The sequence below is a fragment of the Pseudonaja textilis genome, chromosome 3 (genome assembly GCF_049901715.1).
Source record: "Pseudonaja textilis isolate UNSWEBS1 chromosome 3, rPseTex1.2, whole genome shotgun sequence".
NCBI classification, from domain to species: Eukaryota; Metazoa; Chordata; class Lepidosauria; order Squamata; family Elapidae; genus Pseudonaja; species Pseudonaja textilis.
Window position 1 is genome coordinate 50,326,908 of NC_141992.1, and position 17,393 is coordinate 50,344,300.

At 39.2% G+C, this 17,393-nt stretch overlaps 1 protein-coding gene across 3 annotated transcripts in view; it reads left to right on the forward strand.

The window, feature by feature from the left end:
- The first annotated feature begins 2,182 nt into the window (after positions 1 to 2,182).
- Positions 2,183 to 17,393, forward strand: part of PI16 (peptidase inhibitor 16) — a 34,777-nt gene continuing 19,566 nt past the window's right edge. For 2 of the 3 annotated variants that reach the window (XR_015742832.1, XM_026716945.2), the window contains exons 1-3: positions 2,185 to 2,545; positions 13,446 to 13,664; positions 16,151 to 16,260. Coding sequence is in view for 2 of the 3 variants with exons in the window: in XM_026716945.2 (XP_026572730.2) it covers positions 2,216 to 2,545; positions 13,446 to 13,664; positions 16,151 to 16,260 (659 nt within the window). In the remaining variant the exon portion in view is untranslated. Of the gene's footprint in view, positions 2,546 to 13,445; positions 13,665 to 16,150; positions 16,261 to 17,393 lie in introns of all 3 variants that reach the window. The other variant, XM_087929643.1, reaches the window with a different exon arrangement.

A 17,393-nucleotide genomic window follows, 5' to 3' on the forward strand; every position in this document is an offset into this window, starting at 1 on the left:
TATGAGCTATAAGAATAAATATTGCATGGACATTTTTTTTGTATGGTGAAGAATCTCTGTTAAGTTTTATGTCTGCTGTTGGAAATAGCATAGTTGGGTCTCAAATTAGTTCTGCAGGTTCATGCACCTTTGCACCTGCCTTTTTGATCCTATGGCCAAAATGTAGCCACTATGACATTGGCTACTATGTTCAATATATATGTTTTCAATCTTATTGATCAACCAGATTTTACATACTACAACAGAGTTCCCCATTCTTGGTTTATCCAACTAGCTAATTCTAGCCTAGATTCCAATTTATTTAAGTGTCTTACATCAAGTGTTGCCTGCAATATTGATGGGTCAGGTGAATTTATATAGATCACAGGTGTCAAACTCTCAGTGTCATGTTGCCATCATGTGATGTTTTGCAAAGGTTTTTTTCCTTTGCACAGCTAGGGTGGGTGTGGCCTGTGCATGACGCATCCAGCTCATGGGCTGCAGTTTGACACCCCTGATATAGATGATGGAGAAGGAGACCAAGAGAAGCTTATTTTTAGACAAAGACAAATATATTATGAGGATTTGACATTCTTCTGAAGTGAATGTGTTCTACAAAATAAACCTATTAAAATAATGCTGCTTTATTTTTTACGCTGTGTTCAATCTGAAAGGATTTTCTAATGGAATTTTCCTGAATATAATTAGTTAATGACCTTATTTTGGAATAAAAACTTGGAGCTTATTCATCACTTCTACTAATGTACAAATTGCTTTTTTAAATCACTCCTCTGCTAGCTTATTTATTTTTATAAGTGTAAGGGGTCTATAAAACAAATTGATATTGTATAAGCAGATTATGAATAACACTCATTTTAATGGTTTTACTTTACATATAAACAAGTTATGATTAGTAATAGTAAACCAGCCCATTAGCATTCACCAGATTTCACAAGTAATTGTTACTGCATATTATGGGAAGCTGACAAACCTGATATTGTCTGAAATATCCTTATGGATTTACAACTAAATTCCTCATTAATGTCAATGATTCAAAGATTCATAGCAGAGACTGGATCTACACAATTATATGGTGGATATGCAGAATGCAAATAGACATGATAATTAGACAGTACTAATTATGACAATCTAATTTCAAGATTAGGGATGCTTCCTCTGTAATTATTTTATTTATCTGTCCTTAGCTATAGCGATCCACTTAAGCAAGAAAAAACCAGCCAACCAATCTTTATTTAAATGTAACACGTGCTATGTTTTTTGAAAATAATGCTAGATAGCAAGATTTGTACTTTACGCAGTATTGAAAAACCTGAAATGGTACTAAATTTCTTTGACCAAGGATGGAAGCTAGAAGTCTTTAGAACTAAAACAAACTAAAAACAAACAAACAAACAAACAAGCCATGAGCAAACAAACTATGAACTCTGGATTCATGCGAGTTTCAAAATATAACAATCGTATCTATTTTAAATAAAAAAATATCATCTGGAAATATAAGCAACTACATATTAACCTTTTTTAAAACCCAAGGTCAGGTAGTATGGGCAGAAGGAGAGTCTCTTATTGAATTATTCCAGCACATTTATTTTTTTGTTCTCGGTTTCCAGAGGATGTCAAAATAATATACATTACACACCTTTTTCAGTTCAACCAGGATCAGCGCTGTGAATGCAAAATTGTCACTAATATTTTTTCCATCTGAGTACAGGGATGGCAAACCGCAACCTCCATGTAGTTTGCAGTCCGTCATATCCCCATATCTGAAAAGGATTGCCCTATCTTATCACTTAACCTTGCCACATTTCCTGAGCCTGAGAGGAGTACGTTCATTGATGGTCTGAAAGGACCCCAGGGCTGAGTCAGTTTAGCAATGGCTTTGATCCCATTTCTTTTTTCCTTTAAGAAGTTAGTATTGCTGATTGCATCACTACATGAAACCCTTGTGTCCAAAGAGATTTTTTTCCAATGAGCGAAGAAATTCTGGTGGGCAGTTTAGTGTTAAAAGTGTTTGGAGAAGAAGAATGTGAGGAGAGCGTGTGGAACATGCACGGCTCGCTCCAGTGGGTTAAATTTTAGAGCTAATAATGTGTCGAGCAAAGCTTGGAGCAGCCTGGCCTGCCAAACAACCTGCCCTTTACCAATTTGATCAAACAGCCATGGCTTCTCTGACTGTCCCTGAAGGACCGTTCATCTTCCATCAGTGATCCTATACGAGATGGGTGTGTTCCCTCTGTGGCTCTTGAAAGGCATTTCTAGTAAAAAAAAAGATAAATATCCTCCTTGCAGTTCTTGGGCTTTGGGTGTTCCTTACTCTGGGAAAGGATTTAAAGCTGTCTGCCAGACCCGTGGGCTGTTACAACAAGACAGTGCCACAATGCTGAGCTCAGGCCTGCGGATTCCCCTCCTTTCCCCCCTCCTCCTCCTGCTGTTCGCTGAGATGGAGCTGAGCTGGTCCTTTACAGATGAGGAAAAGAAGCAGATCGTGGACCAACACAACCTGTATCGTTCCATGGTTTCCCCGTCAGCTGCAGACATGCGGAAAATGGTAAGTTTGTGGTGATGGGCTTGGGTGAAGTTGGGGGATTCAGAGATTTCTATCTCTCATCATGAATACATGGCAGCTTTTCTTGAGTGTTATGAAAACGAATTTAAAAAATAAACCCCTTTGGTGTCCCTGTGTTCAGTTGATGAAGAAAAGAAAGGTGAGGAATTTGAATTCAATGACCAGTTAAATGTGACCTTTCAGGACATGCTTTGTGACTCCTGGTCTATTTTACAAGTTAACTACTTTTTAAAACAACTGTGAGCTAATTTTGTGCAAAGGGTAATGTGTGTGTGTGTCTCTGTGTTTCTCTGTATCTTTTCTGTTCAAGTCAATCTGCTCACCTGGAATTTACAGAAAACTAACTTTTCTTTTGGAACTTTTGAATGGAACAATTCTCTGATTCTTACCAAATTCCTGCATTTCATGAATTAAGAGTTATGATAAAAGTATTTTGTGTGAATCTCAGGTAAGGAAGCCAGTGTGGGCCATTGTTACAGGAGTTCTGTACTAAGTTATAATACTAGGGCTATAAACGTCTAAAACGGCTTTCATTTTTGGTATGAAGAGCCCATAGATATTGGATTATAGTTTTATTGAGAAAACATCTTCCGGGCTTTTACAGGTGGGTGATGACAGGGGTATATGTATGCATGTTTTTTCCTTTTAGAAAATATGGTTTCAGCACATGAAATTCATTAGTTGCATGGGATACAAAACAGACCTTTTACACCCCAGTTCTGCTACTGTTCTAGGAAACATAATAATCAAACAGGAATTTGCTATTACTGATTGCATTATTTTCCCTTCTCCATGCCTGCCTGCCAACCAGCTGCAACTTCATTAAGGTTCTGTTTATAACAAGTAGGATAATACTGACAATGTTACTGACGACAAGGTAAATATATTGACCCACTACTTCCCAGTACACACGCACATTTTTGTGTATTTTTTTAACTTTTGCTGTTCAGACTGGTTTCTGCCCCTCTTATTATTAGTATTATTTTGGTTGGAGAGGGTTCAAGATACAGATTCAGACTCTTAAAACCTGTGTTAACAAAAAAAGAATCTCAGGATTTGATTTGCTTGGTGGCAATCAAAGGCTGGACATCTCCCAAATGTATTTGTAAATGAAGGCAAACTGTTCTGTTGGGATTTCAAGTAGCCATTGATGGAAAACCAGCAGCACATTTTGAGACTATGGCCATGTTGTCCTGTTGCCATAATGGGATGACAATTGTTTCTGGAGGGCAGTAAGGGATGATGTCACTCTCTATTAATCCCACACTCATGCCTAAATCAATGTCAGGAGACATTTTCCTGATTCACGTCCAAAATACACTTTTCCACGTTATGTCACCTTGAGTTCCTGCCCATTTGGGTTAGTATGCTTCAGTTCATTCAAGTTAACTCGAGCATTAATTGGCTCCTGGGATGAAGCAGAAACACTCCTTCAACTGAAGCAGAGCCTACCATGCGCTTTCAAAACTTTTGGAGCTGCATTTTACTTTGAATTCTAGGATAGCACAGTGACTACAGGTGGTCCCTGACTTATGACCACGATTGAGCCCATGATTGATTGTGGAGGCGTTTATTAAATGAGTTTGCCTCCTTTAACGACCTTTCTTGCCACGGTTATTAAGTGAATCACTGCAGTTGGTAATGTCAGTAACCCCGTTACTGCCGAAACGTTGCTACAACTTTAAAACCACAACTGTAATGACGTGGGAAAAAATATATATCTTAAGTATGGTATTCAGCTTTGTTCAGGTATTTTCCCATGTCATTATAGGTGTGCTTTTAAAGTTGTAGCAACGTTTTGGCAGAATCTCATCAGGCTTGTGGAGACAAACACAATATACAAGCCTGATGATGGCAGATGAGATTCTGCTGAAACGTTGCTACAACTTTAAAAGCATAACTATAATGACGTGGGAAAATACCCGAACAAAGCTGAATAACATACATACATACATACATACATACATAGTCTGGACCCAATTTTCTCAAGCCTTTGTAGAATGAAGGTGACATGAGCACAGAGCCAAGCAGTAAGTACAGACAGGACCTTTCTTTCAGCTGGTGGACAGCTGTATCTACCGAGAGCTTTGAGCAGGTATGAGTAAGGTAAGAAAAAAATATGGAGGGGAAAGCTTGCTAGGGGAGAAATTTGTCCTTTGCCTGAAAATTAATTCAAGTAGAAATGATTTGTGTAGGGGATTTGAGTAATACATTAGACTGGAGTACAGTGAAAGGGCAATGATGGCTGTTTGCTAATAGCTGTGGCTCAGACCACACCTCTGCCTTGCGTTCTGTGTGGTTTTTAGCAGGTTGTTCCCAGGAGTCCAAGTGAACCTGCAATGGAATCCTGAGAATAGAGTCTTTTCGATGACAAACATCAGTAGAAATGTAGCCAAAGATTAAAGGGCCGTGGCAGATTTTGGTGGGCTGTTTTCTCATTCCTTTTACTAGCCTTGAAAGTAGAAGAAATATATGAATTTCCTTTATGGGTTCATCCAAGGAAGCATGTGTTATTGGTGACTTAAGGCTGCATTTTATCTTTGTGATGGAGGAGAAAGATGCAGCAGGTGGATAAATCACATCATAGCATAGGTGGTGCTGGATTTTTCCATTTAGACTCTTGGTTTGGGGAGAAAGTTGAGACTTTGCTTATTCTAAAAATGGTATCTGTGACTTATTATAAAAGAAACAACCTTTCTCAGGATAACATAAACCCCATATGAAGGACAGGGAACGATGCCACAGACTAAATAAAAATAAGGGCCCACCATAATAGTAATGGCAATTAACGCAACATAAAATCCCAATAATTACGTGGTAAAGACACTCTCCCTCCAACCAAAGCAAAGTTCTGAGAAACTAAAAATGTATTGAGACTGTTCTTAATTGTCCAAAGCCTGTTTTAGGTCTTACACTTCAGTATTGAAAGACAGCAGGGTAGTCAGATTTGCATGGGTCATAAAAAGGGCTGTGAAGGCACAAACGCCATATTAGTAAGACAGTGTCTTCCCAGATTAGCTCAGATGTCAATCTGATCATCATACTTTCAGACCATGAGAAAAATGACTGCTCTGAATCAATCCTTTTGTCTTATTAGAACTCTATGCTAATAAGTCTGGCTGACAAGGATATCTGCCCACACCTAAAAAGGGCTGGTGGGGCTTTGATGGCGTGGTCCTGCCATCACCTTGTTGACCCCAGGGGCTGACAGTCCTCTTTTGTTCCCTTTCTTCCCTAAAGCATGAGAAAGACCTCTAAGGGCGCTAGATTTTGCTCAAGGGTTTTGTGAATGGGAGGCATGCCATGAGCAAAAAGCAAGATCCCATTGAGTTCAGTGCAATTTTTTGGGTGTGTGTGCGTGCTTTTTGCTCATGCTGATTCCCTCAATTCTAAATGTGCTTGTCGGATGATTATCTTGACAATCTGCATCAGAGTTATTTATTTTTTAGGGCAGGTTTTAGGGTCCCATGGTTAGCTCCTTTTCCTGTTATGAATTCCTATCCTGAGTCATGCTTTTTATTTTGTTTGGGTCAGTAAGTGCTGGTTGTCATGGAAATACATACATTGAGCTATGCTTGCCAAGCCATATTTAATGGAATGAGAAATGCAGCCATTAGAGCCTTCCATTTGGCTGTGAATCACAAAAAGGGGGTAACACAGCCAGCCTGGCTCTACATCAGCATCTCGGTGATTACATCTATGTTCGTATGAGTTTAAAACATTTCATTTGCAACCGTCAACATGCCAGCCTCAAATAGATGTTAGTCTTTAACTTACCACCATGGTTGAGCTGGAATTTTGTTCATAAGTCACTGGGGTCATCAGTTGAGTCACCCTATCATTGTTTTCACTATGCTTGTTAAGCAAGTTGCCAACATGACTAAGCAAATCATGCAGTTGTTAAGTGAATCATGGAAACATAAGTCAAATCCAGCTTATTGAACACCTTTTGTCAGTTTTTGTTTTTTGCCAGAAATACAATCATTTGACTGTGGAACGCTGCAGCTGGTCAGAAATGTAAGCCAGTTGCCAGGGGCTTTGAGATGTAATCACTTGACTACCAGGGAGTGATGTGACAGTTGTAACTTTGAAGACAGGTTGTAAGTAACTTTTTGGGTGTGCCATAACGTGGAATGGTTGTTAAATGACTGGTTATAAGTTAATGGCTACTTGTACATTTTGTGCTAGAATTGGAGCAAGACTATCCAGCAGTTGATTAATCTGTTTGAAATAAAAATCTCATTATTTATCCAGTCGATTGGAATAGGCAGTGAGAGTGTAACATAGGGGTCCCCAAACCTGGCAACTTTAAGACTTGTGGACTCCCAGAATTCTGGGAGTTGAAGTCCACAAGTCTTAAAGTTGCCAAGTTTGGAGACCTCTGGTGTAACAGAACACATGCCATGTAGCCCACAATAATTCTGTTACACCAGTCATGAAACAGGGATTTACACAAAGGGAAGGAAGCCAAAGAAATTCAAGATCATAGTCATGATAACTCAAACAAAGTCCTCCACCTTTTGTAACCTCTCTTGCATGCACAAGGCTCATCAAATGGGTGCCTTTGAATATATAGTTGCGGTTGTTCTTTGGACGTTTTGACCACATCCCAGCCCTGTATGTGCAGCAGGGTAGAGAAGAGGCAAAACAAGATGTTGATGGACAGCCAAGAGAGTCTTAGATAAAGACTTTCATCATCTGTCTTTGGAAAATGGCAGCGATTATGTGGATGAACTCTAAGTGGAATGGTACTGTAAAATATTGTTTTTAAAATAAAAAATAACAAACCAGTCAGAACATTTCAGAACAGCTTCACACTATTTTTCTTTGTCTTTGGTTCTTCAGCCATGTTTTCATTCATTTATCCAATATTTGAATGTATGATCAAAAGATTAAATTAGACATGTTTAAAAAGGTGGCTTTATTGAATTTGGAAATCTTTGGGGTAGTTCATTTATTTTCTGGTTCTCTTCTATGATTATTCTGTCTAAATGATAATAGATTTTGCTTGGATTCTTATTTCTATAAAGATAGGTTAGCTGATTACAGATAGTTCTCGACTTATAATCATTTGTTTAGTGACCAAAGTTACAAGGGCCCTCAAAAAAGTGAATTACAACTGTTCCTTGTGTGTAGCATCAGCACAATCATGTGATCAAAATTTGGGCACTTGGCAACCTGCATATATCTATGAGGGTTGCAGCATCCTGGAATCATGTGATCACCATTTGCGATATTCCCAGCTGGCTTCCAACAAGCAAAGACAATGGGGGAAGCCAAATTCATTTAACAACCACATAATTCACTTAACTGGACTGATTCATTTAACAGCTATGGCAAAAAGTTTGTAAAATTGGGTGTGACTCACGTAGCATTCATCTTGCCTAGTAACCAAATTTCTGGTGTTAATTGTGGTCATAATTGTATGCCTTTTGTTGGGACCCAAGATTGCAAATGTTGTTCGTATAAGGATGGATTTTTCGGAGAGGTCCCAGTTATGCTCCTCTGTTCTCATAATTAAATCTACCAGTTGGATCTTGAATCTTCCTCTCCACTAAGATTCCAATGCAGCTGGTTTTTGGTGCCGCTAAAGCACCAAGACAATTCCTGGATCAGAACTTTGTTTAAGAGGTTTGTTGAGCATGTTATCTTTGCTTATTTAGGAAGATGACATTTGGAGGGAATGCTATCTATTGCCATGGAACAATAGATCCCACCCTTGTTTCATGTGTTTGATAGGTAGGAAATATGAAGGTATGTTTTCTGAGTGTTATGGTACAGACAACTTTGCAATGATCATGTATGTCTTAAGAAAGAAAAGGGATTCGCCTAGGTTTCTCAGTGAGATGAAGGAATTTTGGACACTTTCATACAAAGACTTTAGCTGCTTGTTTTGGCTATATCTGAGATCAGCATTAAAAACCGCAGGTTGGATTGTACTGGGTTGTTAAATTGGCAATTGGATTGGATTGATGCTCAGTTTTCATTATGGCCCCTGCTGTCCTTGACTGGTGGTTCCCCTGCTGCTTGCCATTCTCATCCATGCACGGAAAGCAAATCTTACATGCTAGAACCTCTGTGGATAATTTACCAATGCCTACCTTTTCCTTTTCAGCATTATTCCCTCCTTATTAGTCCCCATTCTTTCCTTTGCTCTCCCATATGTTTACATACTCCTCGGGGGCGGGGGGATCTTCTAATCCCCAACCCCGTCCAATACCAGCCTTGCTCAGTCTGTACTAGCCAACCTGCTCCTCCCTCAATCTTCTGGGTTTGATGCCCATTCATCAGTGTACTGTTTGCTCTTCTCTCTAACCCACCAAATATCAGGTCTCAGCTGGATTCTCTTCTTCTTCACAAGATGAACAAATTGACCAGCCTTTTTAACTCAGAAAGCAAAAGAATAAACCCAGGATCATCAAAGAAAACACAGATTCTGCTCCTCCAGCTCTCAACCCTGATACGCAGAAGAAGATTCTGACTTAATTGGAAATTAAGCTTCCAACTCATGGGAATGGCAGTGTCAGTGCGGGGAGTATCAGAAGATTATCAGGCAAAGGATTTTGGCCAGGGGAAGTCAATTGAAGGCAGCTGCTTTACAAATCTGACCTCATAAATTAGGCTTGTTTAGCTTCAACTGAGCATGGGTGGAGAATAAGAGCTTTAGGCATTTAAGGGCTTTTTAGAAAGGAGATATAGTGATAACCTATAAGTTATGTGTATTCCTTAGATTGACTCCCTCTTGGAAACCAACTGTGGTACTTGACCATTACAGTTAGAATGGACATTTTGCATCTCAGACTGACTCAGTCACAATATGATCTTTTGTGACTTGGGTGAAAAATTATATCAGATTTATAGCTTGACCAGCATACATCACCCTCAGTGCATTTCCTAGTTTATGACCGATTCATTTATTTTCTTTTGGAGTCTAGTTTACTAGGTCTTGCCAAAAGTTTAATCTTTCTGTTTTTTACATTTTAAAATAGGCCAGCATATTGTGTGATCACATACTTTGCTGTACAATGTGTGTGCCCAAATAAGCATCATGAAAAGAAGAAGAAAGAGATGGACCAGCTATGGATATGGCTACTCACAATAAGTGTTAATGTGCCTCTGTTTCCTACTGTTGGTGCTTCCTCAGATGGCTGTGAACTAAGACTCTAAGATACTAATCTTGTATCTTAAAACAATTAACCAGTGGAATGGTCGGCCTTCATAAGTTATGGGTGTTCCACCACTGGAGATTTTTACATATAGATTCTCCTGCTTGAGCAGGGTGTTGGACTAGAAGACCTCCAAGGTCCCTTCCAGCTTTGCTCTTCTGTTGTTCTGTTATCTGATAGCCCAGGCCAACCAAAGGCCTGCAAAGCCATATCTGTAGGGAATGGGATTAAAAATTTTAAATAGTAGCAATTACTTCACCCTGGCATTTTTCCATAGGTGTTGCATGTATGGTACATGTAAGAAAGGCCCAAGGGCCCAAGGCTTTAATTGTGGGGTTGTAGTTGCCATTTGGGGCTTTTGTGATATCATCTCTCACACATACCCTAGCTTCTGTGAAGGAGCAGACTAAGCTTGAAGTGCTCATCTGCTGTGAGTCAGTTCTTTATTTGTGGAAGAAAAAAGATGCATGTCCATGTATGTGTGTGTATTTGTGCATAGTCTGTGCAAGTACAAATATTTAAATATTTAAAAATGACATTACTGTAGAACAGGGATGTCAAACTTGTGGCCCGCAGGCCAGATGAGTCATGTGATGGCCCCGCCTGGTTTAGCAAAGGGGGAAAAAGTCCCGATACGTCATGTGATGCCCCACTGTGACACGGCAAGTTTGACACCCCTACTTTAGAACTATCTCAAGGGGTCAGGTTTCTATCCTCTTGTTCTGATGTATATTATAGTTCTGGGTTTCTTTCTATAGAGCTTTTAATAATGCAGATTTGTACAAAAATCCCTTTTCTCCAGGAATTTGCAACTTTAATAAGATGAATAAAACTGGGGTGGTAGAAATGCGGCTTACTTTAAACACAAATTCTTGAAGAAATGGTCTCACCTGCTTATTGGTTCCAACCTGAAATGGTTGAAATTCTGAATGTGGTTCAATGATCCAAACTCTTTTATCGATGCTTATTCTAACGAGCTACTTTCCTTTCTTATTAAAGCCACCTTAAGCTTTAGGATTACTGGTTTTATACTAGAATAAATGTGGGAAGCTTTTCTTTCTGTTAAGTATCCACCCTAAAATCAACCTTTTGACTCTGGTATCTCCTTGTGCCATTTATTTTTCTCTCCCAGCCCTGCCCAAGACCAGATAAGCCAACGTATAGTCTTTGTTCATTTGCCATATAAAAACAGGATAATTTGAAATAAGAAAAGTTTTCTATGATACATCTGTGTTACTCAGTTGGGTTTCTGCAGGTTTCCCTATAATACCTCTTGTCCTCAGTCACTGGTAGAGTTCATGGGAACAGTGAAAAGCTCCACATTGAAGAAGACTGTTCTAGGGCAGCAGGGACAATCTTTTTGTGGTGGGGGTAGATAGGGCTGCAGATCTCTGTAATCCTAGAATTGGCCCACATTCTCGCTTTGAATTGGCTGTCTATTGACAGAAAAGATAAGAACAGGCAATACATTGTAGGTGCTCTGTGTTCAACTCATTTAAAAAGGAAGTTGTATTTTATATTGTCTTGAATTGCATAGAAATAGATGCATTTCATTATTATTGCACTATACATCCTTTCTTTCCCTTCTTTTAAATCTTATTAAAAGAGTTGGATTTTTCAGTATTGTGTTGCCATTTAGTGCCAACTTGGATTTATATAGTAAAAATATGCTAGTCCTATGTTTAGGCCAGAGGGAAACTGTGAAAATGGCAAGTCAACGGTAGACTTCTGTAGAGATAGATGATTCCCTGAAGTACAAATTCTATTGCTTTCGGTTCCATTCATCTTTGGATTTATTTCCTTTATAAAATCAGATATGCAACAGATTCTGTGAACTTACTGTTTTCAGTGAGATTGAGACACAATCCGTTCAAGGAAAAATCCATAGTTCATTGAAATCTAGTACAAATTAATAAGATTACACCACTAATCATATGTCTATCTGTGGAACTGATAGTCTGAATCTTGCCTAATGCCGTATATATAACTGTGACCAAGTTCTACAGAATGATATGGTCTGCACCAGAAGCCACATTTATCACAGGGATACAGATCCTATGTTCCATATCAAATCGACACCACTGTTATGTTATGTTACATCCTTTGGAATTAAAACAAATTTCATTCCCTTCTTGACTGAAGTGCTGAGCCTTCTGCATTGCAAATTAGTCCTTTCGGGATGTCAGCTGAGCCCTTCTGCAACTGAATCTATGCCCTTGCCTGACTATTTTGCATCAAAACTTAGAGACACTTGGAACTGTATAACAGAATATTATGTACTATGGTACACAACTCAAGTTAGCGCTCAGTTCTATGGTCTAGAACTGAGCACTAACTTGAGTTGCATACCACAGTATTCCCTAGTCATCCTCCATACATAAAAGTTATTCCTGCTTGACAACTGCTTCTAAAGTAGCCTAAGGAGCACAGCTGGATAAGAAGGGCCTGTCTATCACTACACTGGAGGGATCAGTTGACAAACAGCTGTTGGACTCTATTAAGCATTGCATGCCAGATGTTTGCATTGGCTCTAGTCTAGCACAGCTGTTCAATTAGGCATGTGGCGACAGGGAGTGTTTGCATGTTTACAATCCTTTCCCCTTCATGGGAAAAGAGGATTCATACCAGCTACTGGCCAGAGAATCTTCCTCTACATTATGTCAAATGAGGTGGCAGCCTGTGAGTTTTTGGATTGAACCTCTTTCTGATAGGTGGGCCAGATTATTGCACTGAGAGAACATTTTTAGATGTATCACAGCCCTATTGCATAAAACCCTGGCTTGGTCTAATGACCTAGTCCAGCACAAGAGTTAGCCTCACTCCTTTCTTTTTCCCTTTCCCTTTCCCTTTCCCTTGTAGGATGGGTGGGAGGGAGGATATGTGCTACTTTACTTCATATGAAGATAGTGCCATGGAGACTTTAAAAATATTTTATTGCTATCATCCAAAATAGTACTACCTCATTCAGCAAGTTTTCAGTAAACCCACTTGATAGATTTGGCACTGTGTCAGTTTGCAATATGTACCATAGGATGCAAGGAAAGATACTGAAATACTTTTAAAATGTTGTACAACTGTTGTAGCCATGGATTAAATATAAAAATAGATGTTGACACTGCCTGTGTTACATGACATGATAGGGAAACAAATATGCTTATCAAGTAAGGAAGATAAAAACATGCAGAATCTCAGTATTATAGCTCTCATTGCAAATAGTTCTATATGGCATGTAAGTCTGAAAACTCATCTTTTCTTTACATCCTCTCAGCTTCCTTATTTCAGCAATAACTTGAAAAAAGGAACAATTATGCAATGATTTAATAATCTTGAATTCTGTTGACATACTTACCATTGTAAATGTTGCTAGAGGAATTCAGGAACCAGCATTCATTTTCTTTAATAGCCAGAAATTATTAAGATTGTAACCTTGAGACGCTTCATCTTTCCAAAGGTCTCTGAACAACCTAGAATGTGGGGTATATGAACTAATTTGGATGGATGATATTCGGCATACAAAGTGCAAATGACTCCCAGGTGAAACCGGGAACAACCCTCAAGATTCTTGACCCCATATTTCTAGCCCCTAATGCTGGCACTAAGTGCAACTATTGCTAGGAAGCCTGGGACTCTGGCCATTTTTCTGGGTATTCATTGCTGTACTTTGACCCTCTGGGAGATTTTGATGTTGATGATGTTTTGGATTATTGTGATTTCAGCACTGGGATTCAGAACTGGAAGCCTTTGCCAAAAACTACTCAACAAAATGTATTTGGGAACATAATAAAGAACGTGGCTACCGTGGAGAGAATCTTTTTGCCATGTCTGGAAACCTGGATCTGGAGACAGCGGTGAACGATTGGTATATTGAGTACCAGTATTATAACTACAGCACATTGGCATGTGAAGAAGGGAAAATGTGTGGTCATTACACCCAGGTATCTAATTATATCTTGGTAAAGGCTTAGAGTCAATGCCTACAAAGTGGTGTATCATTGTGCTATCTACTGAAATGAAGAGCCCCAAAGTGATAGAGAGGTTATAAGTGAAAGAAAGATAAAAGTTATTCAATAGAGCACAGAATTGACAGTGATTGCAAGTGAGTGGATTTTTTAGGTTCTGAATTCCATTTTAATTCCCAGCTAAGATTATAATAGAGAAGCTGTTCCCTTAATCTTGTGAGAGGCATCTTAAGCCACTTGTCAGTTACCAAGTTTTTTTTTTTCATTTCAAAAGAGTTTGGGTGCACACAGTGCTGGTTAGATTAGTATATAATATAACTTTTAACAAAACAAAAAATCCACTTCCATTAACTATAAATTAGATCCATCAACTGTGACTACAATTCTAATGAAACCAATGGGACACACATTCATGAAAAAGAATCCTGTCGATTTTCAGTGGTACTGAAATAGATGACATGGTCTGAATTCAGCTGAAAACTCCAACCAGTTCTTGCTGTTGGGAAAAGTTCATTTTCATGTCCCTTTGTGGGAAAGCCATGAAATTATCATCCTGCCCACCTGCAGATTTCAATCTTTAGTCCTGGTGGATTGTTTTCATTTGACATTGCTCTTATATTTGTTGAGAACGAATGCTAATAATTCAATAGGATGTGTAAGGCTTGCACAAGACTTGTGCTATTCTCCTCTGTAGTCTATCTTCACAATGTTGTTTAAAGTAGGCAGGCTGAGAGGAGTGACTCAAACCGATCATACTTCAAGGCTGACTGAGTAGTTGAACCCAGAACTCCCATAATCTAACCTTGAGATTATTGCTAAATGGAAGGGGTGCAGTTACTTCCACACTTTCTTTCCAAAACAGTATACAGGATACTGCATAATGTCAATTTGTATTTTTTTAAAAGGAAAATAATAATAAATGACGACTTGAAAATTTCTGATCCTCTGATTCTCTAGGACAAGGGTCGCCAACTTTTTGGACCTCAGGGACCACCAAACTCATAATTTTAGATCCCAGGGACTACTAACTGGTTCTGTGGGTGTGGCCTAATTTGTGAGTGTGGCTTGGTGGTCATGTGACTGGCTGGGCATGGCTTGTATGTAAATATTATATTTATATAAACATTGGTTTTTTTATTAAAAAAAGAGCAACTTTTACCCAAAATCAGGCAAAGCAGGCAGGCAGATTGAGTTGCTCACAGAATCACAGATTCATTCAGAGATCTATCTATCTGCCATTGGCTAGCTCAGTCTGTCACATAAAGTTTGCTTGCAAGCAAACTCATAAAATTTGCTAGCAAGCAAACTCACAAAATTAACTCACAATATACCATGTATGTAAATATTGAATTTTTTATTAAAAAAGAGCAACTTTTACCCAAAATCAGGCAAAGCAGGTAGATTGAGTTGCTCACAGAATCCTTCAGTGATCTATCTATCTGCCATTGACTAGCTCAGTCTCTCAAATTTGCTCGCCATGAGTCTGCACTGAATTTGCTTGCAAGCAAACCTTCAGTCTTAAGGGAGGTTTGGCTGTACTTAAAAGCAGAGCTGAAGATCTAAAGACGAGCTTGAAAGCAAGAAATCCAACCATTTCCTGCTTCCTAGCTAATCTAAATCTCCTAGCACAGCAGAACAGATGATGGTTGGAAAAAGGAAAAATAGCAATTTAGCAGCCAAGTTTACCGGGTAAGGAGTGAGTGGGCAGGGAGGTTCCCGCGGGCCATCTGGGCGGCGTAGCCTTGTGTTTCTGTGCAGCCTGGATTAATTGCTTTGGGGGGATGGTGCTCTGGGGGTGAGATTTATCTGTGGCCCACCAAAATTTTCTCACGGCTCACCAGTTGGCGACTGCTGCTCTAGGACTCTTAATATCTGTAATGTGGCCTAATGTGAATGAGCAATGAGTATCCCTTGTAATAAGTATCCTTGTAATAAGACAAATTGGATTTTATTTCAAGGAACATACACATCTTGTGATGAAAATAATGAACTGAGGATGGAGAGAGAGGAATTGTCGCATGCCAATCCCCTCATGGAGAAATATTTGATTAAATACCATCTCTAACAAGGTCAAGTCTATGCTTCTAAAGAAGGTGAAACTGATAGTAACGTATTGCTTCACACTAGGAAAAAAAATGCACTGTAAACTGTAATAGGAGGTCAGGAATGAGCCTTTAGAAAACTTAGGTAAAAATATTGGCCAATATGTGTGAAAAATCCATGCATGCACAATTTGAAAACTTGCCTGAAGAAAACATATGGATAAATGTCCCAAAGATGCTTTATCAAGAGACTTCCTGGTTTTCTCCAAGAAGCTTCTTCAGCTTCATGAATTCCATTCAGAATCTCCATAGACATGTGGATAAATGGTTTCAGTAGTTAAGTAAAGGTTAGGCAGATGTCACCCGTAGACATCCTTTTGGTTTGATAATGAATAAATGGGCTATTGCTTTCTTCCATAGGTAGTTTGGGCCACCAGTGAACGTGTTGGCTGTGGAACAACGTTCTGTGAAACTCTGGAACTGATAAACGATACTGACATGCATTTGTTTGTTTGCAATTACCACCCCCCGTAAGTTTCTTTCTCCCCCTGCTTATTGTTTCCTCATTGTTCTGATGTTCTAAAGCAGGGGTGTCCAACCTTGGCAACTTTAAGACTTGTGGACTTCAACTCCCAGAATTCCTCAGCCAGCTTTGCTGGCTGAGGAATTCTGGGAGTTAAAGTCTAAAGCTTTGCTGCTGAGGAATTCTGGGAGTTGAAGTCCACAAGTCTTAAAGCTTTGCTGGCTGAGGAATTCTGGGAGTTGAAGTCCACAAGTCTTAAAGCTTTGCTGGCTGAGGAATTCTGGGAGTTGAAGTCCACAAGTCTTAAAGTTGCCAAGGTTGGACACCCCTGCTCTAAAGATTAAAGAAAAAGAACAGCTTGTTCCTTCATTCTTGTGTTCCACTACAGGTCCATGCAAACTTTGTAGCAGGGAAGAATCGATACTTCCACTTAAACAAAAAACAAATAAGAACGAACAGGGAGGTTTTGTAGATAAGGGATAGGAAAGCAAGGGAACCAACCATCTTTCCCATAATCTGGGCAGAAAATAAAAAAGTGCCCACTGGGAAATGTGAGATTAGAATGGAGTGATGAATTTCTAGAAAGAACAATCATTGGCTTATAGGCCATCATTGAATCAATCGAAGACTGTAAGAAAACAGTTACTGACTATAAGATTTATCACAGGAACCTGGATGCCAAGGATAAAGTTGCATAGAGCAGCAACCAGCCCACTGGAAAGGTGGGAAGAATGTGCCATGACCTGTAACTAATTAAATATGTTGCTGTCAGTGGATTGGAAGGAAGTAGAGCAAACCATCTGCTTAAGCTGACTTAAACTGGAAAAGAGCATTCAAGGAGTGCTGCGCCACCAGTGCACAAACAGGATTCTACTGAAAGCAAAGCAAGAGTTAAAAGACTCCACCAACCCATGAGAATATATTGTTTTGATGTGCTGACTGAAATTCCTCAGCTGTTGCACTGGCAGTTGCTTCAAACAGCTTTGCAGTGGGGTGAGCCATTCCATAATCAAAGGGATCTGCTAACAAGAAGGTGACACAGAAAAAGTCAGTATTGCTCCCCACGAAATGTAGTTGCAAACAGCGCACCACAAAACTGCCTCATTTACTATGTAAGAGTGTGTATCATAGTTGTATAAC